The following is a 27975-nucleotide window of genomic DNA, read 5'->3' as shown; positions in this document are numbered from 1 at the left end:
ACAATGAATTATAATTGGAATTTTGACTCACCTATCTTCCCCAACTGGGTTCTGCATACTTCCAAGTTTAGGAAACAGGAACTCATGTACTTCTGCAACCTCAGACTTTAGCCTAATGTTCACATGTTAGCTAAGATAGGCAGGAAAGCCCTGGTTGGACTTTAAACATTTGTGTGGATTTGCTGTAAAGAACAAGGAAGCAGTTTAACACCCATTCTGAGCAGACAATGCCCATGCCATAGGTGTTAGACCATGGGATCAAAAGAAAAGCAGGTGCTAGGAAGGCCGGCAGACAAAACAGTGTAGTCTAAGCAGCAAAGGGGCCCTCCACAGAGTCTATCCCCATCCCTCCTGATCTAATGCCCTTCTCCTTGATGGGATCTCAGCCAAGTTGGGCTCCTCTGAGCTCACCTAGAATAATGAAACAATTCCTTGTCATTCATTGTCTGTCAAATGGGGAGATATATATATATATATATATATATATATATATATATATATATATATATATGTGTGTGTGTGTGTGTGTGTGTGTGTGTACATTATATATATGCAGTGTGTATGGGGAGCTGTGTGAAGTTCAATGCTCTGGAAGCTGCTTGCACAACATAAAGTTGTACATACATGTCTCTCTACCTTGTTCTCAGCACCCAAGACTGCTATACTACTCTAGAAAATCCATCAGTAAAAAACATGTTCCTCCCTTAGGCCATTGCTAAAAGAGTGCTGTGAAGACACTCTGAGGTCCTAAGGTGGGTACATGATACAAATCATGGAGGCACCCCACACTGGAGTAAGCCTGACTAGAAGACCACCCTTACCATGTCTTGTCCATTGACATGAAAGCATCACACTGCCCCTTGGGTGCATATGGAGACTGAGATTGAATAAGCACCTCAGGAACATTAATCATAGTCTGTCCTGCACAGGCTTTGGGAGCCAAGCCAAGTCCACTCAAGCTTGGACTTTAAAACTGCCATCCCCACAGGCGCTGTAGACAGGGCACTCATTGTTATTTACTGGTCCCCAGGCAGATACTAGCTGAGTATTCGGCTGGCTTCTCCACTACGTTCCCACCCCACTCATTTTGCTTGAGAGTTGAAATTGTAGCTTGGTGCACTGTGTGGCGAGTGTACTGGAGTGATTAATCATTCAGAGCCCTCACATGCTGTGTGATATGAATTGTGTTGATAATTACATGATTATGAATCTGGTTTGAGATATTATTAATGCTGGAACTACCAATACGTAGAAGCTTCACCCTTCAGTGGGGTTTGCTCTGCAGCAGGCTTGAGCCTCCAGTAACCATTGGATGACCCTGTTTGGTGGCCTCATCTGCATTTCCTTTGAGTACATTTAATTAAAAATTTCAAGTTGAAAAGAATTGCAACTTTCTTGTCATCCTGAATGGAATGTTATTAAGCCTGTGTGTTCTCATCCTAAGTGACCACCTACCTACAGGGTGTCTGGCATTACTGATCCAGAGATGATGAGAGAGCCGGTCTTCTCTGTCTTACTCTCCTATAAGTTTCAGGTTTATGGACTAGAGACTAAACTGATGCTCAGAGTCAAACAGTGGTGTGTGCTGGAAGCATATGTTTTATTCGTGTCACGAACATTTTTTTATTCATAACATTTTGTTGTTATTAATGTAAGAAACTGAAACAAGTTGATGATAGACATCTGTGGTGTGCTGTGATAACCTGACGTATGTACACAGCGTGCGATGACCAAGCCACAGAATGCATTCCCTTCCTCTCCTTGACCACTGATCATGCTCTGTGTGTGTGCTCTTCAAACTCATGTGCTCTAACTCAGTCTGACAACACTGAGCTTGAGGAGAGGCGCATCACTGTAGGCCCATGGTGGGCTTTAAATCGAGGTCTGATTCAAAAACCCAGGCTCTTTCTTCGTCTGCCACAGGCATAAGCTACATACAAGATGTGCTGCTTATTAGCTATGTTTAGAAATTCTTGAAAATCTAGAACTCTGTGACTCTAGCCAATAGACCCAAGAATAAACTAACAAAAACTTATGAGAACGGATGTTTCCTAAGGTATTTTTTAAAACGTGTTTCACTCCAAATATATTGATTGTGCTCTATTGATTGCCTAAGACCTTTTAAAGGCATCTCAGGGCCATCTTCAGATCTGTGAGTTACAGTCGAGGACTGTTCTCAGGATATTGGAAGATGATGGCCACCCTAATTTCATCACAAAGGTCCTTTCCTCGACCCATCCTCCCAGCTGCTTGAGATTGTGAGTTCATTCATAGAGGGAACAAGAGTCTACTGACTGGCTCCCAACTTCCTAGGGAGTAGCTCCCATCTAAGTCAGGTCAAAATGACGCAGGGAGATCAGTTTTTCCTGGAGAAGAACAACAGTTCCTCAAATCAAAAATGACCTTAGAAAGCCAACTGAATACCCCGAGGATCCAGGGCTCCTGGAAGCTAATACCATATCTGTAGAAGACACCCATAGCTCTGGGTGTAATGTGTAATGTGTCATGGAGACAAATAAATAGACATCACTCATTAGAGAGACGGAAAGATCAACATTTGTCCAGTGTTCACCTCCCCAAATTACATCTGATTTTAAGATCTCACAATGAGGGCTGGTGAGATGGCTCAGTGGGTAAGAGCACCCGACTGCTCTTCCAAAGGTCCAGAGTTCAAATCCCAGCAACCACATGGTGGCTCATAACCNGCAACCACATGGTGGCTCATAACCATCCGTAACAAGATCTGACGCCCTCTTCTGGAGTGTCTGAAGACAGCTACAGTGTACTTATGTATAATAAATAAATAAATCTTAAAAAAAAAAAAAAAAAAAAAAAGATCTCACAATGAACCCACCTCAGAGTAGGAGACTCCAAGACTACCAACAAAGTTCAAAATATGCTACTATTAATAGAGCTGGAACTTAAGAGTGGGGCTAAAATGCCTAGACCTTTGTCAGCCGATTAATCATTCCTTTGTAAGCACCGTTTTTACTTTCGCTGTTGTAACATCAATCTACAGTCCACTGGCTAAAGGCCAAGCTGGCCTTCACCTTGGCACAGGACCATATTCTGTGACTCGGTGCCTCTTATCCATTTATTAGTGCTGCAGACTTCCTATAATTCAGTCTAAAAATGGCATCCTGTGGAAAACACTGCATTTGTGATTGAGCTCCAGTAAAGAGGCACTCGAGTGTATATATGTCCCTAGCGAGACCATGGTGAAGTCCCAAACCCATCATCTGTTATGTGCCTTCAAAACCTTAATACCTATCACAATATAAAGTAAGAGAGAAAAAATGGAAGGAAAGAGGGAAAGGTAAAGAGAAATGTTGATTCCTGCCCCACCCCTCCACTAATAAAAAAAAAAAAAAAAAAAAAAAAAAAACACTGTGTAATCAAATTCTCAGGAAAAAAAAAAAAAAAAAAAAAAAAAGAAAACTCTCAGTCTAAAAAAAAAAATCTCTATTTTTAATGCTCAAGACAATCGTGCTGAGGGAGATTGAAACCACAGAAAAAGGCTTTTATTAGAGGCTTTATTTGAACTCAGTTGCATTCATCGCAGGTCTTATTCCGCATTAGCTCATTAGTTTGAACGACAAAGTTTTCGTGAAAATCTACGAATATGGGTGCTTCCTCATCTGATACCTTGCAGCGTCCTCTCCTGAGTGTTTTTAGACAGAAATCATTCTGACTGTAGGCGCTCCTATACCCTGTCCCCGATTTGAAAGTGTCTGTCCCTCTGCTCAGCTCTGCCAGCCCTAAACTGTGGGTGGCGATTCTCTAAACCTGTGATTGATTTGGGACCCAGAAGAACCTGAAGAAGACAAATGATGTTTGGGAAGCTGAGGAGGCTGCCAAGGACACAGGTGAAGAGTGACAAGGGATGTGTTTCATAATCACAACGAAGACCAGCCAGGGCGATATGATCTCACACTGCGTGGAAAGATGTGACTGGTACGTGCAGCTGGCTTAACGAAGTCAGGAGCTGACGCAGAACTCAAGAGGAAAACATTGTTTGCCTCTCGGAGGAATTAAGGGAAAGGAAATATCACTCTCCAGCTTCATATCCGATAGCAAAGAGGGGCTGGGAATCTGCTGTTTCCGAAAGATACAGTTGGGAGCTGGGGGTTCTGGGGGGGGGGGTAACAGAAACTGGAATGGCCCTAAGAAGACAAGGCTTGGCCACCTGCTTCTCAGTCCGTTTGAAAGAGATAACCACTTTCCGGCAGCAGAGGGGAATGGAAAGGGAACGGGGACTTTGGGATAACCCATTTGTTCCACGGTTTGTTAGTGAGCATCTGCTGTTTGCTGAGCACTTTATTCCATGACTGGTTAGTTAGGACTCTGGGAACAAAGTACTTAACATCTCTAAAAACAAAGAAACGGGGGCTGGGGGAGGGGGCGCAGATCCGGATCTATAACCATTGTCATGAAGATAGCATGAGATAATGTATAGATGTGGATAGAATAAGATCATGTATGAATGGAGAATCACCTCCATCTCTCTGAGCCTGATTGCTCTGACCTTAAGAACAGACAGTAAGGCCTATCTCACAGAGCCCTCCCATTGTTTCCATGAAGGGAAAGGCGAATCCAGCCTGCCCAATCCTACATACACCAAAATAGTAGCTGGCAGTTTCAGGAGTCCTTCTGTTGGCACACACAAATAAAATTGAGTAAAGTCAAGCTTTAAGAGCATCTTGCTGAGGAGAAATAGGAACAGTAATTTAAACAAGGATACATGGACCTTCAAAGCAAGGCTTTATTATGCAGGTAACCCCAGAAGAAAGGAAATATGGGAATATTTCTTCTGTTTTTAGATGAAACAAAACTTTTTCAGCTATAACTGAACAGGTTCTTGTTAGGCCTGAGGCCACTTGGTTCTGCTTCTGGTCACAAGGGACACTGAGGTAGAGCTGACACCTTGCATGCCTCGGGGGGGTTTCATTCTGCACCAACAAGCAAGTGCCACTGATGGCACCAAGTTCCAAATGCACAGGAGAGTAACTTGCTATAAGCTGTTCCTGAAAGCTAAGGACAAGTCCAGAGACCACACCCTCACAAAAGCGAATGACTGATTTGAAGAAAGAAAACCTTTACCACATTCCCCAGAGCCGTGGTGAGGGAAAGACGTAGAGTACGAGGAGACATGACCACTCACTGGGCGTGGTGAGAACTGGCTGTCTCCCCAATGCCTTGGGCTCTGTTCTCACCACTAACAAGGACTGGGCGTGGTCAGGCATTGAGATTCCTGTAATAACCGGCATCTGATCATCTATGGTTCTTGATTTTAAAATGATTTGGGATTCTGAGATATGGAAGCCTGGAAAGAGGGAACGACAGTTGCACTGCCACGCCCTTCTAGCTAGAAAGCACCCGATCACCTCTAAATCACTATCTCCACCTAATAGACTCACTTCCTGGTCCTTCTGGGGGTGGGGGTGAGGACCGAGAAGCTACGCTTTCTAGTATAGCATCAATGAATTCAATGCCAGGAGTTGGTTTTGTTAGATAGGTGTCTACCAGAAAGCCACGTATGTCTCAAGACACCCCAGTAATATTGGACCCTTTGGCTGGCTTGAATAGGAAATATTTTCAACATTACCTGTAGATCTTCTGTAAAGGTCACAGTGACCTTGATGCCTTGAGCAAGAGAAAGGCGGAGACAACATGGAGAAGTACAGGGGCTGGAAGGTCTCCCAAGGGGAGCAGAAGGGAGACAGAAAAGAAGCGAACACATCTGTAGTCCTCCTGAGGCCACATAATACTCTGGGGTGGGTGGGGAACCCTGCCGACAAGAGATGCACGTTTCCAAACGACAGCAGGGGAGAAAGATGAAGACCCTGAAGACGAAGGACTGTGGCCTTGCTGTTCCTGTGCCCGGATCCCAACCGTTATTTGTTACTTGGGGTACCTAGTGATAAGAGTCGGAGAGGAGGGCTGTAATGGAGGCACAGAACGTAAAGTTCAAGCATGAGGCCTTGACTCTGATCCCTGGAGCACACTTTAGAAAAGCCAGGTGTGATAGTGTGCACTTGCCATCCAAGAACTTGGGGAGTTGAGGCCTTGCTGGGCAGCCAACCTGACTGGATAGGTGTGATCTATGCTCAGCGAGAGAGCCTGTCTCAAAACAAACAAACAAACAAAACAAAACAAAAAAAAAAAAACAAAGTGGCTAGCAACTGAGCAGGACACCTGGGATTGACCTCTGGCCTCTATGTACAAGCACGTACGTGCACACACATACACACACATGAACACACACACAGAGTCAGGAAGAAGTCATCCATTTTTCCTTTGTTCCCTCTCTCCTCCCTTCTTTCCACACTACTTTGGTTTTGTCCTTTTAATTTTGCTTTGTTTTTTTTTTCTTACTGGCCTTCTATGCGCCAATTTCCAATGATATAAGGCTGATCAACTGTCTTTGCCACTGGGACCCTAGCACCATTGGGAAAATGTCTATTCAGCTCATCATCATTCAGGGCAATAGAGATCCATTCACCAGCAAGAACATCAACAATAAGGGGGAACTAATTTGATCTCCTTGAAAGTTATGTAACTATAGAACGGGGTTTCATGGGTGCACATTGATGGAGCAGCCAGGAGCAATCCAGATGTCAAATTATTGAGAAATCGCTCCTTTGCTGTGTCAGCACAGCGTATAGCTGGAGGGCTGTTACTTGATGTAAATCCCAGAGAAGTCAGGCTAACAGTGCAAAGGTAGCCACACTCTGGGCGTCCGTACCAAGAAAACAAACCCTACATCTCACCAGCAACTGCCCAGAGAGTCCTTCCAAACAGTAGCCTTGGGGATGCCAGTCCAAGCCCCAGAACACAAAGCTGCTTTGGCTGGTCTTCTGGGTATTAGCACTGGGGAAGGAGGCAGGCATAAGCATTCTGTGAGCTTTTACAACTGTTCACACAAGATAGCCATGTTCCTTGGAAACTGTCACCAACAGCTCCCAAAGACAATTCCCAATTCCCTTCCTTGCAGTATTAAGATTATAAGGGCTCATTTATAAATGTTAGTGTTTAATGCTCTGCCATTGCAAACATGCAGTCTCTGAGCTCCCTGGGAAATACAACCACATGCTAGGAAAGAGGCCTCTGTTTACTAAGGGAGCAGCAGAGGGATACTTCTGGGGGATACTACTGGTTTCCATGCTGTGACCAATGGCTCCCCGGAGGGGTTAGGCTTCCCTGCTCTGAGATTGAAACAGCCAATATTTGTCTTTTAGGATGTCTGATGCTTTTGTTTCATTAAAAACATTCAAATGCTAATTGGTGATGTTTCTCATGTGATGGAAGGAACCACCCCACCAGTCATCACATTTCCATTAAGCATTCATTTCTGTGAGGGTTTGCAGCATCATTTGCACCTTCTTTGAGACAGAAACTATGGCCTTGCTTGTCCTGACCCCTGCCCATCTGCCCACTGCACCTCCAGTCAGTCCCTCCCTTGTTACTGCTAGAACCAGTGTGGCAGTTTCCAATGCCAGGTTTGCTCTGGCGTTCAGAAATGTAACTTTGGCCATCGATCTCTTCCACCAAGTTTCCTGGCCACCTCATTTACCCATATGTTTCCGCTTGCACACGGATTCTTTCTGGTGGTCCTTCCACATACCTTCACCCTTTTAGAATATGTGGTGGTCTCAGTTCTTCCTCTATCACTGCGATGCAACACCGTGACCAAGGTATCTTATAAAGGAAGAGCTGATGTGGGCTAGTGGTTTCAGAGGGTTGGCCTCCATCGTGACAGGGAGTACGGCAGCAGGCAGCAGGAATAGTGGCTGGAGCAGAAGCTGAAATCTCACACCTTGAACAGAAAGCACAGAACAAAAATGACTACTGGGAAAGGCAGGTGTCTTTGAAATCTCAAAGCCAACCCCTAATGACATACTTCCTCCAACAAGGCCACACCTCCTACACTTCCCAAGGAGCCCTAGCAACTGGGGCCTGAGTATTTAAATGACCAAGACTATGAGGATCATTTGTCACTCAAGCCACCACAGAAGCCCATTTGGAAATGCTACTTCTCACCTGTGTGTCCTAACACAGTGCTTCTTAATCTTCCTAGGGCTGCTACCCTTTAATACTCTCATGCTGTGGTGACCCCCCCCCCCCAATGAGGTCTTCACCCAGAGGTTAAAAACCCCAGCTCTAACACGAAGCCTACTAAAGGACTGGAGTTGCCCGTGGTCCACAGCATATTCCTAGTACTCTTCCCTTTTCCATGTTCTGAGCACACAGAGAACCGTGAGGAGCCCATGAGATTCGTTCTGGGCTTAGGTCAAGTCACTTTAGTCGCGAAGTGGATCGTGTGGATCTAGGCCTTTTTGACGGTGAACTCGTTGTTGTTCTTTCACACGGTGTCATAATCATGTGCAAGCATTGGTTCATTACCCTCAATGAAAAGATTGCATAATGATCGGAGATATGAAAGAAAAATCTCATTAAGGATGAGGACACAAGCCAGTGGCCTAATATTTTACACGATGACAGTTCAACACTGCCATAGTGTCCTGTGCCATCTTATCCAGGCTGGCTGGTGGTGTGGCTGTGGCGGTATTTTGTAAATACGCTTCATCTATGGTCACTTAACTTTCAGTAAAGCAGATTACCCTCTCTTAGGTGAATGAGCCTCATTCACTGAAAGCTTCCCAGATATGAGCACATGCTTCCTTGAGACCACGTTCATACATCCATACATCCTGGTTCTGTTTCTCTTTCAAACCCTAATTCTGTTACAATCCATGACTGAGTGTCTGCCAGGGTAAACTTAGCATTTATTTTCAGATTCCTAGTTCAACAGCAGCCACAGCAATTGATCAAAAAGAACTGCTTAATCGTGCCTGAAAGTCTTGCATACCCCCGTAGACACAGATAACACCGCCGGGAAGTCTGTTGATGATAGAGCAGGGGCTTCTGTTCCTTTTGCAAACATCTAGAGACCATACAGAGAACCCAGATGCTGGTAAAAGATCTAGAAAATGCCAGAACATACTGCATAGAGGGTGATGATTATAGGCATCCATTCTAACATTAAAATCTAACTTTCAGCTGGTGTGTGTGTGTGTGTGTATGTGTTCATGTAAATATACACGGGCATATGTACAAATATATATTTATACATAAAGCCATTAAAATCATGGACAGCATGTTCCATATGATAGTACCTGGTTAAGTGGATTGTTGCTTGTTTAACTAACCTAGTTGCTGAGGTACTAGTGTTGTATTAGCTTTGACAGTGGGAAACCACAACACCAAGAGATTTAGGAATTTATTCATGGTTACCTATTTATTAGGTTCTAGAATTCAAAGCCAAGGCAATGTGTTAACATACCATATGCATGAAGCCCCGTTCATCCCAACATCACCCTTTAATCTTTTATATATTGCTGAATGTCTCCTAAACCATGTTTGTTAAGCAGCATCCATGCAGGAAAAATCAAAACTCATAGTGGGCAATTTACTAGAGAGATTTCAAATGGACATATAACAATAATAATACTAGCCTGGACAAGCAGCCAGAGGAAGATGAGCCAGCACTAAGATCACCAGTGTCACTCCTGGGCTACAGGCCCACAGGCAAACAATACCTGTCAGGCTACCAAATAGAGGCTAAACATGTCATGGACCTGGGTGCTGAAAGCTGCTGCGGAAGTGACCTGTACTTCAGACAGAATGAGGAACACTTATTTAAATACAGACAGACAAACAGACAGACCGACCAACAGACAGTCCTTCAAATTTTCATGTCCACCTGGAACTTTAGAGCATGATTCTGAAAACAGAATCTTTGCAGATGTAATTACAGGATTGCCACATAAAATGTTGCTGGATTTCAGGTGTGCCCTCAACCCAATGACTTATGTCCTCCTTACAAGAGGAGATGATGCAATTGCATACTGGGAAAAGGCATATGGAGAGGGAGGCAGACACTGGGATGATAAAGTGACAAGACAAGAACAGCAAAGATGCTGGAGCCATCAGCATCCTGAAAGCACAAGGCTCCTTCATCAGCATCCAGAAGAACATGGTCCTGCTTACACCTTGCCTCCAGGTTTCCAGCCCCCGGACCTGAGAGAATGTATCTCTGTAGCGAAAAGCCCATACTCTGCATAACTCAGACCTGAAGTCCCATGAACAAACCTCACTTTGGTCTCCAATAGACCAATCCTTACTTGAAGTCAGTTAGTAAATAGCTTCCAGGCTCTATCCCCTTGTGGCTGATGCAGAGCTAAAAGACAGAACACTAAATGCAGTAGGAAGGCAACCTGAACACCATGGAGGATTTGTCTATGCTCAAAAATTCTGCAGATAAATTTATAATCATGGGAGGGGGGTAATGGGGGACCTTGAGTCTCCCTCCCATCCCCCACCCCTACTGCTCCATGGGTCTAAGGGATGCAGTGTCTCCAGAGGCTGCCTTGGCTCAGCAAAGCAGCCAGGACACACCTCCTCTGGGTGAATTGGAGACTCCATCAGGAGCTTGTGTGGTCAAGGGGAAGCAGCTTCCAAAGTGAGATCAAAGAATAGATATTAGAATATTTGGTCTGGTAGCTGTGAGGGCAAAAAATACACTGGTCTCTTTCAGAGATGAATGGCAGCTGCTGTCTATCAAGCAACCACTACTACTATTTTTCTCTCCTTAATAGCAGTGGCCCCCAATCTGAAGGACCCATTGGAGAAGATAACAGGCGTGAATAATCAATTTAAAAAACAATTGAAAAAAGGCAAAGGCTCTCCTGGTTGAAGCTTCAGATAAAAAGGGGGATATTTTGAATTTGACAACCAATCTGCCTTTAATCCTATCAGGAAATAAACTCACATCGTAATCTGATGTTTGGAATTGCATAGCTTGGAAGGCAGAGATATTTCCGCTGCTGGCTTGTTTTTCCTCTCTGGGCAGAGAGGGTGTGGTGATGAGCATCTGCTTGTCTGCTATGGGTGGGCAACTGTGTGCTTTCTCTCAGCTTTGTTTTGCCTCCTTTTTTTTTTTTTTGTAATTCCACACATTATCTTCTTCTGATATCTTTTTTAGTAATGCATTTCCCAATTCGGAGCATCTTGTTGAAGAATGTTCCTTAATGACTCTCCACGCCTTCTTACCAGATCTGTGGAGTCTCACTTTCTCGGGAGGAATGAGTTGGTAGGGATAAGAATTGGTGTTTGTGGATTTCAACCTTCTAGAACTATTGCTGAGTTCTCCACAGGGATGATTTTCAGACCTTGTCTAGTAAAATGTCAAGTGCATGAATAGCACCTCTTGGGGTTTATTCACAGGGACTCTCAAAGTACCAGAGAGACCCTGTGATTAGCTCCACAGAGTAGCTCACCTGCCCCAAGGGTATCATTCCTCTGCCTCAAAGGGGATATGCGAAGAGAGTTCTTCAAAACACCAATGTCCATCTTTTGAAGTACTGGTCTTGTGTCTGGCTCTGCAGCGAGAGCTTGCCCTGACTCTTTCAAGCTGTCTTCTGTGAGCATCATTTATTCCCATTTGCAAATGAGCAAACAGATTCAAAGAGTCTAACATACTTGGGAAAGAAGAGACAGCAAATGACAGATGTGAAGGATGTGACCCAGATGAATCTGAGTCTAAGGCCTGAAATACATAGCTTCGCCACATGCAAGGAGCTAGAGAGAGGTGGAGAAAGACTTTGGACTCTATTTCTTATCAGCATTTAAGCTATTTGTGTCCTGTTCCCACAGGTAAACAGAGCACCAGTTAAGAGTTAATAGTGCATTGATGGAGCCAGACAAATACAACCAAACCTTTCCCCTGCCCTTCAGAAGGCTCTGCTACCTTTTTACCTTAGCTGCATTGAAATCGTCACAGCCTTCATTATTTGCTCCGGATGACTTACCAGCTCTGGGGCTGAATTTCCTCACCTGTAAAAGTGGGCCAAGAGGTGATCAAGGTTAATGATAAAATTAGCATGTGAAGGTACACACTCTAGGAAGAGACTTGAGCACTCCGTGGCTATTTCTAAGTTATGACTCAACAACTATTTGAGTATGCCTATTACTGTGTTAAATAAAAAGAAAAGTAAAACATGCCCTGCCACAGAGAAGGGCTTGAACAAGTCCACGAGAAATTCCCAGTGCCAATGTAAGTGCTGGGATTATAGAGATGAATAATAAGAGTCACAGAGGCAAGTGAGACCCTTGCAGTGGAGATCCCCAGATACAGGTGGGATTTGAGTTGGACCTTCGACAATATTAAAAGTTCAGAATGACATGAGTAGAGTGCAATTATCAGAGCAGAGCTAGGCTCAACAACAAACCCCCACTGGTCCACAGTAGTGATAGGAAAGGGATGTCTTCATCACAAATCAACTGTGTCACTAGATACCTTGTCTAGTTCATCTGACTTTTTTGTTTGTTTCTAAAAACAAATCTTTGTCAATGAAAGAAGCAGCAAATTGAGTGGCTGTCTGCTTCTGCTTCTACACTGCCATGGGGGGGTGTGACGAGTCATTTGCAATCTGCCTCCTTAGACTAGCACTGTTCAGAACAAGAGTCAACATATATTCCAGAAGGGCAAGAAGTGGCTTTGGGTTTGTGGATCGTAGGAATTTGGTCCAACTGCTCGTCTTTGTTATCGTACACAGAAGTGGGTTTTGGAAGACAGGATGGCCAGATCTGGCACATAGAACATGGATTCTCCACATCCTGTTTTGATGGCTGGATGGAAGAGGCCTAAGCAGAGATGTGAGCAAGGTGTCCACCTGAATCCTTGCAAAGTCCTGGATATAAAAAGTAGGTAGCTAGGAGCTGGCTCAGTGCCATACAAATGGAAAGACTCTCATACGAATCCCTAGAACGCACATAAAAGTGCTCCGTGTGGGGCCAGTGAGATAGATCAATGATGGGTAAATTGCTTCCAACCAAGCCTAATCACCCAGAACATAGATAATAAAAGGAAAGAACCAACAACGAGTTATCTTCTGACCTCAACACAAGTACAGTGGCTCACAACACACACACACACTAGTTAGTTAATTAATTAAGTCCGATGTTCTTATGTTGAAACTCGGGGAAGGGGCAAGCTCATCAATCAGCTGGCATGGCATACGAGACAACCCGTAACAGAGAGATCATGCATCAAACAAAAATGGAAGGTGAGGGCCTATATCTGAGGTTGTCCTCTGTCACCTCAGACCCAGAAAGAATACACCTGCACTCACCCATAGATAGACAGGCACACACACACACACACACACACACACACACCCCATATACATACATAACCTAAAAGTAGATGTTAAAAAGAAGTGTAGATGATTCACACTGAGGTGTTATTCAAAAAGGATAGAATTTGATTGTTGGTGGCAGATGGGGACAACTACATGCCGACTTCAGGACACCGGCTTTATTGTAGCTCAAGGCTAACACCGACAAGTGCCACTTATTTGTTCAACTCTGTAGATGAACTGCGGCAGATGAGCGTGTATGTGCAGCTGAAGGTAATCAGAGTCCTCCTGGAGAACTATCAGATGAAAGGGAAACAAAGAGATGGAGCACACTGCCCACATTTCCTAGTCTCTCTGTTAATATGAAATTGCAGAAATCTTGAGAATTCTCCCTGCCCAGTCAGCCCACACATATGCATTTGGGTCAGGCATTCTGCGCCGAAGAAGCAATCAGTCATTTATCGGATGGATAGATTGATCACTTCTAAGCCCACAGGACTGTGCCTGATTTGTCTGCTACTGACAAATGACTCCTTGCTGTTAATCTGGCTTCACTATCTGACCCATCCATCCACGCATCCGTTCATTCAGCAAATCCCCCTTGTCAGGATCCCAGGAAGGCAGAATAGAATCATGCAGCGCAAACCTAGCCTACACTCTCATTAAATCTGCAAAGTGGCACCTTTTGAGGATGAGACCTGACCTTCCCAGGGGGCCTAACTGACCTGGGCAGCCACACATGTTGAAATGTTTCTTATTCAAGTGTAGTCAAGGCACAGGCTCCTTGATGACCCTACCCTTTCTACAGCTACCTGGATACCAGGTAATATTCTACAGTACCACAGAAAGAGACAAAATTAAACTACAGAACTCCGTACGTGCTGCTGCAGAAGTTGCAGATGCTACCAATATATAGATTGTCGCCTTTCTTTTCATGCGCTGGGAATTTGGTGGCAGGCACAACTTTGCTATAAAATTGTTCTTCCGAGTCAATGGACTTGTATTATTATGATGTTTTGTGTGTGTGTGTGTGTGTGTGTGTGTGTGTGTGCCCGCGCATATGTGCACACTTGCAGTATAGGAAAAACAAGCCATTGAGGTCTGGCTCACACTTATTACAAGAAAAAAGGAATGTTTACCTAGAGTCATATGAGACTGTGGTGGCTTGAACAACTTCCAAACCAGGTTCCCAAGAGAGTCTGAGACATCAGAAAGAGCAAGGATCGCCGCTCCAAGAGTTGGTTGGGTCCAACAGAAACCTACTTCCCCAATCTTCCTGATTTTCTGTTGTAACAGTTGTAAGGCTTTGCTATTTCCAGAATGTGATGACTAGCTGCGCAGGAGACCAGCTCTTATCTGAGTTAGTTCTGCCACCTACAGCACACAGCCCAGCAAAGCCAGCATCAGCTCCACAGAAAGGATGGCTCATTTGCATACATGAATAAAGGGGTGGGGCTGCCTCGCCATCCTGGGACCTCTCCAATGTTAAGAAATGACTGTGAAGAGTCTTGATTAGCATGCGAACATGCAATCTCCTTTGGGATGGGTTACAATGATAGAAAGATATTTTCATATTAAAGTGGAAGAAAGAGACCGTAAGGATTAGCTTCTGAAAAAGAAATATCCCCCAATATCCAGAAAGAAGAGGCAGTACTAAAAAACACAAACAAAACAAAAAACAAAGAGAAAAATAAACTGAGTTCAAAGTTCTTGAAGTAAGTGTAGCTCCCACAACCCATACCCTGCTTAATGTTGGTCACCCTTTCTGGGTCCAAGCAGGTCATCTTTGTAATCCAGCCTATCATGTAATGAAAAATAGTTTTGTCAAATGGAGGTGATTTCCTGAGACACTTGAACTGTGAACCCAGGGTAGATTTCTTAATCTGTTTAAATCATTCCTAAGGGGACAATATAGTCTTGGAGGGCAGAAGGGCATTCTCATATTTTGTGTCCCCAACAAAAGCCTCAGTCCTGACAGCTGAGCGAATGTGTGTTGATGTCAAGAAATGAGGTTGTGGTGTGCACTGTGTGTTGTGCTTCCTAACAGTCATGCCCTAATACTCGCCACACCGAGTGCTTGCGTGTGACACACCTTACCTCAGATTCTCACCATACAAGGTGGGTGGGTATCTGCTTTCCAGATGAAATTAAAAACCCAGTGCTATCCAGCTGCATGTCCAAGGAGACACACCTGATGACAGTCACACTCCATCCTGAGAATCCCCAGCTGGTCCCAGTCACCTGTGTCTTCTACAGTCATCAGGATTGCATGTAGAACAAACAGAAATGAACTGAAGAAAATAATTGAAAATTTTTTGTTCTCTCTCTCTCTCTCTCTCTCTCTCTCTCTCTCTGTCTGTCTGTCTGTCTTGCAGGTGTGTGTGTGTGTGTGTGTGTGTGTGTGTGTGTGTGTGTGTGTGTGTTTAAAAAAGTATTTCCCAACCCCTGGGATTTCTGAAAGGTTATCTTGCCATAATCATGACTGCAAACACCTCTGAGTGTCAGTGTGATCGGTCTCTGGTCTGTGGGGTGATTGACTCTAAGGTCTGCCAGTAGAGACCATGGTGGCACTGTCCCCAGCATGCGCTCTGTGTATCCTTTGACTCCTGGGAAAGGTTCCTTATCGGGAAACACACACACATTCAGCCCTCACCACGTTGAAACACAGAATTAACTGCAAGAGAATTCTGTCTGCTTGTTGATTTCTCCTTACTGGCATTTTAGATTTCAAAGGGGGGGGGCATAAAATAAAGATGAAGGTCCTATACATTGAAGATCTAGCAAGCGATTGCAGGTTGTATTGCAGGATCTACAATGTTGGATTCCCAAGGGCCAAGGAGAGAGGCTTTCTCACTTCTGTGCTGGACGTTTTGTGTGTGTGTGTGTGTGTGTGTGTGTGTGTGTGTGTGTGTGTGTGTGTGTTGCTCGGCCTTCAAAATCTTCCTTCTTCCAAAGAAACTAGAAGTTTACAGAAGACCCTTACTTAGGGTTAATAAATTTAGCAAATCTGTCATTAACCAGTAAAATCTTTCTAGGTAACATTCATTGTGATCCTTCTTAGATCTGGGGAGGGAACTTGGGAAGGAGGAGGAAGTGAGAAAAGAACAGACAGAAACTGGAAACATGACAGAGTAGTGTTTTCCACTGGGACATCCAGATTCTGTGAGGCAGAGGACCTGAAACTCTCATGGGAAATTATAGAGTCATATGCAGGTTTGGGGGTTTAAAATGTGGATTAAGGGTGACATGTGCACAGTCCGTGAGAAGGAGCTGAGCACCCAAGTCTGTGTTTTCAGTAGTCAGACCTAATGAACACTCCTTAGACCCTTTGAGTCTGGAAAGGTCTTATAGTCTTCCTAAGCATTACTCCTTAAATGCATCTGTTCACTGGGGCACGGAGGCATTCCAAGACACTATGACCTCATGGAAAGGAGCCTCGGAAGCAGAGGACCATGAAGGCTGCATAAGTCAGTGAAGCAGAAAGTTCTAGTTGCAAGAGGAAAATCAGAGGGACAGCACACTGCAGTTTACACAGGGAGATGTGTGGGCATCCTTCTCTATGCCGTCAAGGATTAGCCACAAGGAGAAGATAACAAGCATTGAACAGAAAGTATCTGAGGGAGATGATGAAGGTAAGGGCTGATGTAAAAGGAAAGGAACAGTAAGGAAGTCAAACAGAAGCTAAAACTTAGGGACTGCACACATGCCTCTCCTAAGGCTACCACGCATTGTACAAGGGCAGACACGTGCCAACATTCCCATCACTGTCGCCCTTGTGTGTGATGGATAGCTTGTTGTTCAAAGTCGCAGGCTTTGTCCTCGTAAGTAGAACATTCTCAATGCAGTGGTATTCTGACATGTGTGCACCCAAAGGAATCCAGAAAAGTCTAAGGTCACCCTAAATAATTTGGTCCCTTTCATTTAAATCGATCTTTGTTGTTAGACATCTTGGCCCAAAGTAAAACTGAAAAGGCTATACAAAGGAGATGACAAGGTGCCCAGCGGTAGAGTCTACAGATATGTACCACTTACAGGAACCACACGGGTAAAATAAAACTAAAAATGAGCACATGAATAAAACGTGTAGAGTGTTCATCACCTGTCTTTAAGAGAATCAGCAGCAAGAAGCATCACCTCATTCTGCAAAGTTTAAAAGATGCATTTCCCCACCAGATAACCTGTGTAAGCCAGCACAGAAACTCACAGCATGAGGTTAGACAAACAAGAACAGCAGCCTGAAGCCAGAGCAGAAGTCAGAGCAGTAAGCTCTGAAGAAGACAGCCTTCCTTAACCAGGGAAAGGCCTCTGAATTCATTACAGAGCTGTCTGTATTCAACAAGTCTGTACAGGAAAGTGTGTGTGTGTGTGTGTGTGTGTGTGTGTGTGTGTGTGTGTGTGTAAATCACATTTGGCTGTAATACCATGTTATAAAGAATACTATCTTAAGTGGGCATAATCAAATATGGGTAATATTTCTTTGCCTTCAAACATACATAGAGAAAATCAAAACCAGGACAGAAAGGGGGGAAAAAAACCAAACCCTTAAGCTGTCTAATGGATTCCAGCTGTTAGAATTATTATTGTAATTAATATGATCGAGTAGCAGAACACCGGTGACTTTGAATTCCTTGCAGTTGTGTGTAATACTGGAGCCAATGCAGGAACTGATGTCGAGACACAAAACCTACAACCTCAGTCCCCGAGACTGCCTGAAGACCTGTCTGTTTCAGAAGTGGCAGCGGATGGTGGCACCGCCAGGTATGCCCTCGTTCCTCACTGTCTTTATAAATATGCTCTCAGAGGTTCTGGGGATGAAGGTCCATCAAAAGGAAGATGATGATTCATTTGTCAGGAAAGGTTGGTAGCTAGGAGTATTCCAGTCATGTTTTGGGACATAGGTATGTAGAACTTCCTAAAGATACATTTATTATATGTATATGGGTGTGCCTGCATGATACTACATTGGATATATCTTAACACAGAACAAAGAGACAACAAGTAAATTAATAATCCTCACCACACATTGCCATGAATTCCCATTTTCTCAGAAAATAGTTGTCCCATTATTCAAATCCAAAGTATTTTTCACTATCTCTGAGCAGGCCGTTCTTGAAGAAGTCTAGTTTCCCTCATTTTCTAGTTATGCCATACAGAGACATCCTAAGACTATTTGTTAATTAGTAGCATTTATTAAAGACCAAAGTCCAAACCACTTAGTGTTTCTACACAGCTGAGAAGCTCCAATCTCACCAAGGCTGTGACAACCAAGATTGTCAAGGCAGGCTGCCATGTGACATGAACATAGTAGGGAGAGTGTTAACCACAGCTTTGACAAACCTTGCACCTTCTGAGGTGCCTTTGGGTCCTTGTTTCCTTTGTTACAAAGAAAAGAAGTAGGCCAGTTCCCAACTTTTCTACTGGTAAAACTATTCTAAATTCAATTATGAAAGTGGTACCTGTAGCTTGCTTCTGAAGCACTATTAGTGAATTACTGATATATAATTAGACAGAACAATTAAATAAAAACCGTGTCATAGCTATGAGCAGAAGAAAAGAGTTTCACACATTTTGTGCTGGGAATAAATCATCCATTTTCTTTTATTGTTATTTTTAGGTTACACAGAATGGGGGCGTTTTCAATAGTTCTCTTTTCAGTGTATAATAAGAACGTCGTTGGAGGGACAGTATGGGGGGGGGCGTTGCCTCAGACTCTATCCCTAGAGCCCATCCCTCTTCCCTTTTCCCCATTACAGCAGAACCCACAAGGCAACCGACAACCAAAAGGAGAAAACGAAAAAACTCCACAAGCAGCACGTCCAACAGCAGTGCCGGGAACACGACCAACAGCGCCGGCAGCAAGAAGAAGACCCCGGCGGCGAGCCTGAGCCTGGCCACTCAGGTACCTGTAAGTCTCACTTTGCTTTTAGGCTGAAGCCTTGCCTTTCCTCTTCACCCAACTCGGGGGGGGGGTGCAGGGGGGGGATGGGGTTCCTCTCGGAAGGAAAAAGAAAAAGATAGGTTCTGGGTAGTTTGGAGCTGGGAGGAGGGGCGCTGTAAGGAAAGGGTAGGATGGGCCAAGAAGTAAGAACCCTACCATGGTAACGTCCCCTGCAAATAAAGAATTAGGAGGGCATATTAAGAGTCCTTGCTGTGATGGGACCTGAATTTAAAAAGCCATCAGAGTCACTGACAGGAGATATGGCACTCAAGGTTTAATTAAAGCATCACTTAGCAGCATGCTTCGTGGCATATTAAGGCCTCTCAGCGGCAGCCTTGGAGACCCAGTATGCCCCTGGAAACTGGTCTCCCGAGCTCTGGCCCCATACTGTAATTTGCCAAGGTCTTCCCAGCATGGGCCTCCGCTCTTATTTAAGAGCCAGGTAATTAGCTTGCAGCTACTAGAAGTATAGCTCTGTAAACTTTTGTCTGATACATCATTAGCCCACGAAGAGCCAGCCTCTGGTTTGATCCCACTTCTTTTGCCCCTTGACCTCTTGCTTTTATTTCTGGACCTGGACAAAGGCTACTTGGGGGGAGGGGGGAAAGAGCATGCTGTATGTTTTAAAACTGAGTATTGAAGATAGTGTCCGAAGAGAGTAGACTGCCCGGCCTTCTTCACCACTGGTTGATTCTTTTCAAACTGAACCATGGCCTTTCCTGCTTCCAAATTCTCACTGCAGTGTTAAACTGTCACTTTCAAATAGTTCTGTCCTTACAAACACCTGCTGTCACCACCTGCCGTGATTCCTTGTGGCTCCTCTGCCCATGCTCATGATCGTCACCAGGCATTTGACTCTGTTGAATCCTGACCCTTCCTTGACACTATGACTTCTAGACACTATGACTTTGGAGGTACACCTCTTCCCTACTCTGTCTTCCTTACCCTTTGCACCCACTATCTCTTGTCCGCGCCAACCCCTCTCTGGTCCTACTTCACCTCTGTCCTCAAGAGTAAACTTTTTATCTGGAAACTCCCCACTTGCCAATGTGCCTCTCTACTCTGCCCTTCAGCCCATTTCTTATTGGTCAGTCTCTTTAGACATAAGAAACCCAGCGCTCAGGATTCCCTGAGTTTGTGAAATTCTTCCTGACTTCCACAAATTGGGGCGTGGTTTCTACCTTCACTGTATTAGAGAGGCGGAGTTAGTAGAAATATTAGCCACAGACATAAAGGGGGTCATTTGAATTCAGTTTCTAAGCAGTTCTATTTCCTAAATGGACCTTTGTACTCATCATATCTGATGGTCAGAGAGGAAAGGTCAGCAGAGAGTATCTGATGTGAGCATCTTATTAAGGCACCAAAGAATTGTACCTGCCCTTGTGTAAGCAGGAATGTGGCTGGAGAATGGGAAAAGTGGCCCAGTCTAAAACAAATAGACTGAAAATGTCCATAAAAGTAGCCCATGTATTCCTCTAGCCCTGGGTTTTGTTAGGTTCCTCAAGCAAACAAGGAAAATGGATGTCAGAGAATTCTGGAACCAGAAAAAGTATGGATATTGGAGGAATTTAGGTCAGTTCCACTAGCTTTCTCTAAGCTCCTACTATATGCAATGCTATGAAAAACACTAGCAATTCTGAGATTTAAAATTATTTTAAAAGAAGGCAAAGAGGTTTTGTCATTAAGGAGCTCACTGACTAACTTGGGCATGACTGAGAAGTTTCCTCTTTGATGCCAGATTCACAGAGCATCATGTTGAGAAGTATTCTTGACAGGTAGTGTTTGGTAGGGCATCCATTAGTGATGTCTGCCAAGGGTTTAACAGTTGAGAGTAAAAGAGTACCTCTTATATTTTGGCACTTCCTGGTCTGGGTGGAGTTATTTCAGCTTTAACAAACCTAGGGTTTCCTGCTTTCCTCTAAACCAATAAGAGCTTTTGAGTAGAGGCTTGCTGCATTGGGAACTTTCATGAGTGTGGATTTTATGTGAGCAAGGCACCACTAAATAGAAAGATGGATGTCTCTGTACCTCGAATCTTAAGGTATTTACATTAAATAGAACTCACAGATGACCAAGAGAAGCAAGAAAGAGAAGCAAGCTATGAAAATGTGCATATTCTTAAATGTCTTCAAGTTCAATGGGATTTAAATAATAGTGACCGCAGCTTTTTAACCATATTTTACTGAATCAGCATCATCTTATTGTTTGAATAGAAATGATCTGCAGGCATCAGATGCCTGCCCAATGACCATAGCCCTGGCCTGCATAGATTCTGCAACAACAGTGTGTGTGCGTGTGCATGTGCGTGTGCGTGTGCGTGTGTGTGTGTGTTTGTGTGTGGCCAGGACTAGGGTTTAATCCTTGGATTCTGCTTCTCACTTCATGAGCAGGGGCTAGGAGCCATCCCGAACTGCAGCCTCAACCCTGGGAGGGATGGAGACCTGTGTCATTCAACAGCAGTGACCCCTTCTGGCCAATTTAAGGAGAAGCATTGAGGGGCCCTGAAAGGAGTCACTTCCAGTCCTCCTCAGAGGTTGGTGGTCCTTGCACGGGGGATTAGTGAGAAGGTGTGAAATGGGAAAAGGTACCTCGAAGCTCCCAGCTCAGGAGCAGAGGTCAGCTTCATGGGAAACAAGGGTATGTGGGCTACTCTCAGATGCATTTCTGTGCCCCTAAGTGGGTCACAAAGGATGGAGATGGGAAGGAAATTCACTCCCATACTGAACTGGGATTTCCAGGACATGGGGGTGGGGATTTGCATTTCACATCCTCTGGCTAGCAGTAACCCAGACTATACAACACATCTCTACTTAATTCGCCTGAAGGTAACAAATAGAGATAGTCAGAGCAGAACATCCCTGCCCTTTTGTAAAGGTATGAAAGGAACCAAATAGAACTGTTCATATAACTCTGTAAATGGCCTTGAGTATTGACATGCACATAAAGTTTAAATTTGTTAGGGTTCTGATAGCTAGGTCCCTATCAATCAACTAAGTCATGTGTGTGTGATTACACACACACATACACACACACACACACATACATACATACAAAATTATGTTTCTAATTAAAATACTTTTTAAATAGCCAATAAAGCCAATATAGATAGCATCTCTCATAAACTTAGCAAAGATGCCTGGGCATCTTTTCCAGCAAATGCTAGTGGGGGGTGTGTGGCAGAGCTGTCCTCCACACATCACAAGCCTCCACCAGAGCCCCACTAGAGTGATGCAAACCACTATTGTTTTTCTTGCATGAATGTTGTTTTCTAATACAGAGAACACATCTGCAGTGCTGGGGACTTTCCTTCTCAAGGAAAAAACTTAATTTGACTACTTCTGAAGTCTCTCCTCTGCTTTTCAAACCACCCTTCACCTCTTTACCCTCTTTTGGCTTCTCCCAACGGCCTTGGAATCACAGTACTAACACAGACCCACGAGGTTTGTTTGATGGCCTGCTCCTGCCAGCTGACACTCAATGCATGTTCCCCCAAAGCCTCCCAAGCCAAGCGTGTCCATTAACCGAATGCTGTGTGTAGCCAATCTTTCTTTCCCTTCTCTTTCTACCTCCTTCTGTTCTTCACCATAAGTAAAGCCTTCTAATTGCCTGTACCTAAGTGACACTTTTTATCCTCAAACTCCAGTAAGTGAGATGATGGCCTCTTGGCTAACTGAATAATGTTCACAAGTCTGTGTGGTGTCTACAGTCCATCTAAAATCACGTGGTCCCTCTTCCCCCTCAGAAAGACAGGTTCTAGTTTGCATCTCATCTTAAGAATCCTCGTGAGGATTCTTACATGTCAGTGTCATTTCTGGCTCTTCGTTGCCCAGTAAGCACTTGTTTGGAAGCATCAGTTCAGTATCTGGCCAGTACCTGTACTAGTCCATTTACTGCTGAGTTAGCGAAGCTCACATATTATATATACGTTTACTCCATCTGGATCATTTCTCCTTAAAACCAGTTTTACCAGTTCATGAGAAGGACTGGTCAGAAAATATAGTGTGGAAACCTGTTTATCATCTCATCCAAATAAAGAAGGGGGCAGGGAAGGACTAATTGGAACAGAATTTCTCCTCCCAGAATAGACCAGGTGGGAATTAATACAGGGTTTGTTCAATGGACTCCTTCAGAGTTCTAGTTCATATTTAATTGGTATCCATGTTGCTCTCTTCTCCAGACAGTAGGAAAAGCTCCCCAGGGTTTTGTTGTTGTTGTTGTTGTTTTAAATGCCCAGTACTGGAATAGTTCCCTGTGAAGGGCTGCACACCTACCCATCCTATGCAGCTGGATTAGCAAGTCTCCCCCCACCCCCCACCCCCACCCTGCTTCCTAAATGGTTGCTGAGAACAGTTCACCCACTTCAGGCCCTGAACCTGCTCAGATTCTACTCAGAAGAATCTATGTGACAGATAGCCTGTCCCACACCAGGGTCATCCCGATATAATCCTCCCTTTGAACAGAGAAGCTGGAGTTCTGTCTTGTCTATCCCTACCCTGACTCGGGGCCTGAGTTTTTCCAGCTGTGGCTTCTACTGGAGCTCCCGGCTGCAGTAGGTGGCTTTCTTGTTTGCATGGAAGGACAATTTGTACTTAAAAGAGTGATTACTTGGATCCTTCTTGCTTGCCCCCACCCCTGATGCCTACCAGCTCCTTTAGAGTAATTCTAATTAGCTTGCTCTTCATCTTTCTTTTATGGTACCGGCTGGATGGAGTGGTTCTCTTTACTGCCCAGATTGGTAGCAGGGTTGGCTGTGTGGAGATAGGTGACAGGCACCATGAAATAACAGATGGTAAATTCAGGGCTTGTTGGCAATCAGCAGGTTTTTGCTAATGACTTAATTAGCTATGCAAATTGTCAAATCAGTGTGAACATTGTTTTTATCGAAAACTTTACCTAAATTAATTACCATAATTAAGTAGCAGAATGTCAAGGATATTGGCTGCATAAAAGGACCTGGCAGAGTAGGGAAGAGAGAGATTCTGTCTTCAGTTAAAGTGTATATCATCCTGGGGACAGAGTAAATATTATTTGGAATGAGTTGTGTGGGTATTCCAGAATGGTACCTTAACTACCCGTCTGTAAGCTCTCTGCAAGTTGGCAGGGCCACTCACAAACCCTCACTGGAGGTGGCAATTTTTGGAAGTATTGCCAAAAAAGGTTCCATAGCCCTCTCAAAAGGCCCCCGGGTCAGCAAGTTCAAAGCGTGGATTTTTTTTAATTTTGAAAAATCCATTTTTTTATTTCTGCAGATTGCTAGCATTGCTCGTTCTCCGGTGTCAGGCTGCGCACTAAGGACATAAACTCGCGTGGTTGTTACACATCAGGAGGCGATGTTTATTTCCTGTAGAAATCCAATATGCGTCTCGGCCCCCCCGAACATTGAGACTTGACCCTGTTGTGCAGCGCACAGAGTGTGTCTGTCCTAGGTCCCCCAAGCTCCTCCCACTGTTGTTTTAAGCTGAGCTTCTCTCCCCTAAGGTTTCCCTGTAATAATGTCAGCTGCTGTTCACAGGATGTGATGGTGGTAGGAGAGCCAACTCTGATGGGAGGTGAGTTTGGGGACGAGGACGAAAGGCTAATCACTAGATTAGAAAACACGCAGTATGATGCGGCCAACGGCATGGACGACGAAGAAGACTTCAACAATTCACCTGCCCTGGGGAACAACAGCCCGTGGAACAGTAAACCTCCCGCCACGCAAGAGACCAAATCAGAAAACGCCCCACCCCAGGCTTCCCAGTAAGATGGGCTACTGGCACCTGATTCCACTGTCCATAGGCCCATGGGGTAGAATTCCATTCGCAAATCTCTACTATCAGGAGAGAAAAGAGATGAAATTTAAATCACACAACAAAACGTTTCCATGCAAACATCTATTTCTAAACATAATGACCTGATTTTCTTTCTTGCAATTTTTTCCCCTTTTTAATTGAGAGGATCGTTCAAATGAGCCTCCGTGGCCTCTCCTTGGAGGCCTTCACAAGAAGTATAGACACTGTCCCTGACGGTAATTAGAAGCAGCAGAGGCCCACGCATCTCCTGGCACGGTCTTATCTCCCTCATGTGTTGAACTTCCTGTCCATGCACCCTACGAAGGCCATGCTGTCCAAACGTGCTCAGGATCTCAGTAACGTGCCGACCCCAACTACAGATGACTTTTTAATATTGTAAAATATTTTCTGCTTTTTTGACTTGCATTTGAGAGTTTCTTGTTTCAGTAAAAAAAAGAAAAGAAAAGAAAAATACCCGTTTGGGGAAAGTAGCTTAAATGCACCTCCCCCACCGCCTCCAATTTCCATTAGTTTCCATGTGGCAAGATCCCTGAGAAAACACAGCTAGATGACTTTCTGGCAAGCTGAAGCTAATTGGTTCTTGAATCTGAGTAGTTTCAATTTAGGCCAAGTACTAAAACAAGGAATCATCAAAGCTATATGGGTAGATTTTATTCTGTACACAAAGACAAATGGACCCTGAGAAATGTATGCATTTGTAAACTTGCCATGGGTCCGAATATTTTCAAGCCATGTAATCCATTAATTTTGTGGGAAGCTTAATAAATCAGAAGCTTTTTATTTCTTCTTATTTTAATTGTATCTTAGTTGACTGTATTTTGGTGGGGTTTTTTTTTAATGCTATATTTCCTGTGTAATATTTTGTAAATCCTTCACCTGTTTCTTTTATGGGGACTTTTCTTTTGGGGCAAGTTCAGTGTATTTATGTGAAACTTTATAAGAGAACTAATTTTTCCATTTGCATATTAATATGTTCCTCTATACATGTAAAGACACAGTGGCTCTGTGTGTCATCAAACAGCTGTATTTTATGTATGCTTTACTGGTAAGTGTGCCAATAATAAACTGTGTTAATGACCAAAGTAAGTGAATCTGGCTGATGGTGTGAGTACCTGTGAATCCATCTGCTCACAGTGATAAGAAGTGTCAAGACTCTAAATGGAATAATACCTGTGTGAAGCAAGCTCACTGTTCACCAACTTCTCTGAGTCAGAATACACTCACAGGTAGAAAGTCACATAAAAGCGGGCAGGAGAGCTGGCCCTGCCCCTTATGAGCTATGGCAATGGGAAGCTAGCTGGGGCAGTGCTAGATAGCAGGCAGGCTGGCCAGCTCAGCTACCAGCCAGGTCAAGATCCAGAACTTTGAGTTGGCCCACCCCAACATCTATGCCATCTGTAAACTGCTAGAGCACTTGAAAGGGACAGCTCTATAGAACCAAAACTGCAGGAGCTCTGTGACACAGGGGAACAACAGAACATCTGAGAGGAGTCCCAGTGCTGATCCAGTATTGATAGTGTAGCAGAAGCCAGAGGCCTCGAACCAGACTAATGACTTATTGCAGTGAACATTTGCAAGTAAAGTTGGTTGGACTAAAGGATACACTGTGTGACACATTGTGACAAAGAAACTATAGCTGCCATAATATGATGGGTTTTGTTTAAATTTAAATTTAATTTTAATTTTCATTGGGGGCAGGGGGAGGTTGCAAGTGGCAGAGGGCAGATACAAAGAGATGGAGAGATGCATAAGATTGGGTTCATGATGGGAAATTCATAAAGAGTTAATAAAAAGTTTTTTTTAATGACGGGATTTTCAAGGTTCTTTTAACAATCAACAATTTCCTAGCTCAAATAATGTGTATATTACTTAATAAAGATGACAGTGAAAAAAAAAATGGATTGGTTACCCTCAAAATGACAGCCTAAGACTCACACCAACTGATCTTCCTAGGCTCAGGAATGCTGCCTGGGACAGGCAGGGTATGGACCATTCATGCCTCTGATGGATCCTGAAAAGCACACTCCAGCCTCTGGTCTACATCCTGTGTCATTGGAAACACTTGGGCCAAAGTGCAGACGGGTATCTTTATCAATTTTGTCTTGCTATAACAAAATACAACAACCACTCCTTAAGAGGAGAATCTGGGAGAATAACCCTTCTTACCGAGTGACTCCTCTTGTGCCAGAAGCCAACTTTTGTAAACACCTCTATCAATCCATCATAGGCTGGGGACCATGCCCAAGGGAAGTGAGTGTGCTGGGACCTTTCAGGCTTCCACCAGTTGAAGGCATATGGCAAGAGTCAGAGCATCTTGGGTTTTATGGAGGATATCTGGGCAGTCACATAGTCTTTTGGATGAGCTGGCCAAGTTAGTATGCACCATAGGTAACAGGTAAGATAGGAGTCTGGAGGTTCCTAAACCGTAAATCTTGGATGTTTTTCTACATTGTTTTGCTATAACATGAGCTATAAGTACATCAGCAAAAGAGTCAAAAACAAACACACAAAAACACCTAAGCATGGCTGTTTTATTGATGCCCCATTGGTAAGCTGCTGAAAGACCTGTTCCTCGCCCTGCCTCACCATTTTAGGTTCTGATTCATTGGTTCTTGAAGGTCATTTATGTTTGCACTCTTTGCAAATACTTTAACTCTTATTCTAGTTATGTATGGTTGCATAGCAAGTCCATCCACAACTTAGTCGAAAGAGTAATTTATCCTGACACTTTACCCCTTGGAGAAGAGGCCTCTGCTGAGAAGTTTACACTTAAGAGTGTCAGGTGCCTACTGTAATCAGAATTATCAATGGCTTGTCGAGAATGGGCATCCAAAATAGAGTACCCACAGTGGTGGGACAAGATAGGAGCTCAGCCAGAGTGCTGACTTTTTATAGCATCTCCACAGGACAGGACTGACCTGGAGCATACAGAAGGGGAAAATCAATTTCAATTTCCAGTGGACCCAAGAGAATAGGCAGAGGTTTGGGGCTTCTCTGGGTGAGCTGGTTGACCTGGATGAGCCAAAATATTGGGGATTCCAACAAT

General features: G+C 44.0%; 1 protein-coding gene across 11 annotated transcripts in view; it reads left to right on the top strand.

Moving 5' to 3' along the window:
* Ldb2 (LIM domain binding 2) overlaps window positions 1–26011 on the top strand; it is a 336086-nt gene extending 310075 nt beyond the window's left edge. Inside the window, exons 6-9 of one of the 11 annotated variants that reach the window (XM_021210392.2) lie at window positions 17834–17957; window positions 18953–19098; window positions 21528–21670; window positions 24650–26011. In XM_021210392.2, coding sequence (XP_021066051.1) covers window positions 17834–17957; window positions 18953–19098; window positions 21528–21632 — 375 coding nt within the window. In that variant the 3' untranslated portion in view covers window positions 21633–21670; window positions 24650–26011. Of the gene's footprint in view, window positions 1–17833; window positions 17958–18952; window positions 19105–21524; window positions 21671–24386 lie in introns of all 11 variants that reach the window. The other 10 variants (XM_021210391.2, XM_029544998.1, XM_029544999.1 and 7 more) reach the window with 10 other exon arrangements.
* Window positions 26012–27975: the final 1964 nt, after the last annotated feature.

The sequence above is a fragment of the Mus pahari genome, chromosome 13, assembly GCF_900095145.1.
Source record: "Mus pahari chromosome 13, PAHARI_EIJ_v1.1, whole genome shotgun sequence".
Taxonomy (NCBI): Eukaryota; Metazoa; Chordata; class Mammalia; order Rodentia; family Muridae; genus Mus; species Mus pahari.
Note: the sequence above shows the minus strand (reverse complement) of the source record. Positions and strands in the feature narration are given on the sequence as shown.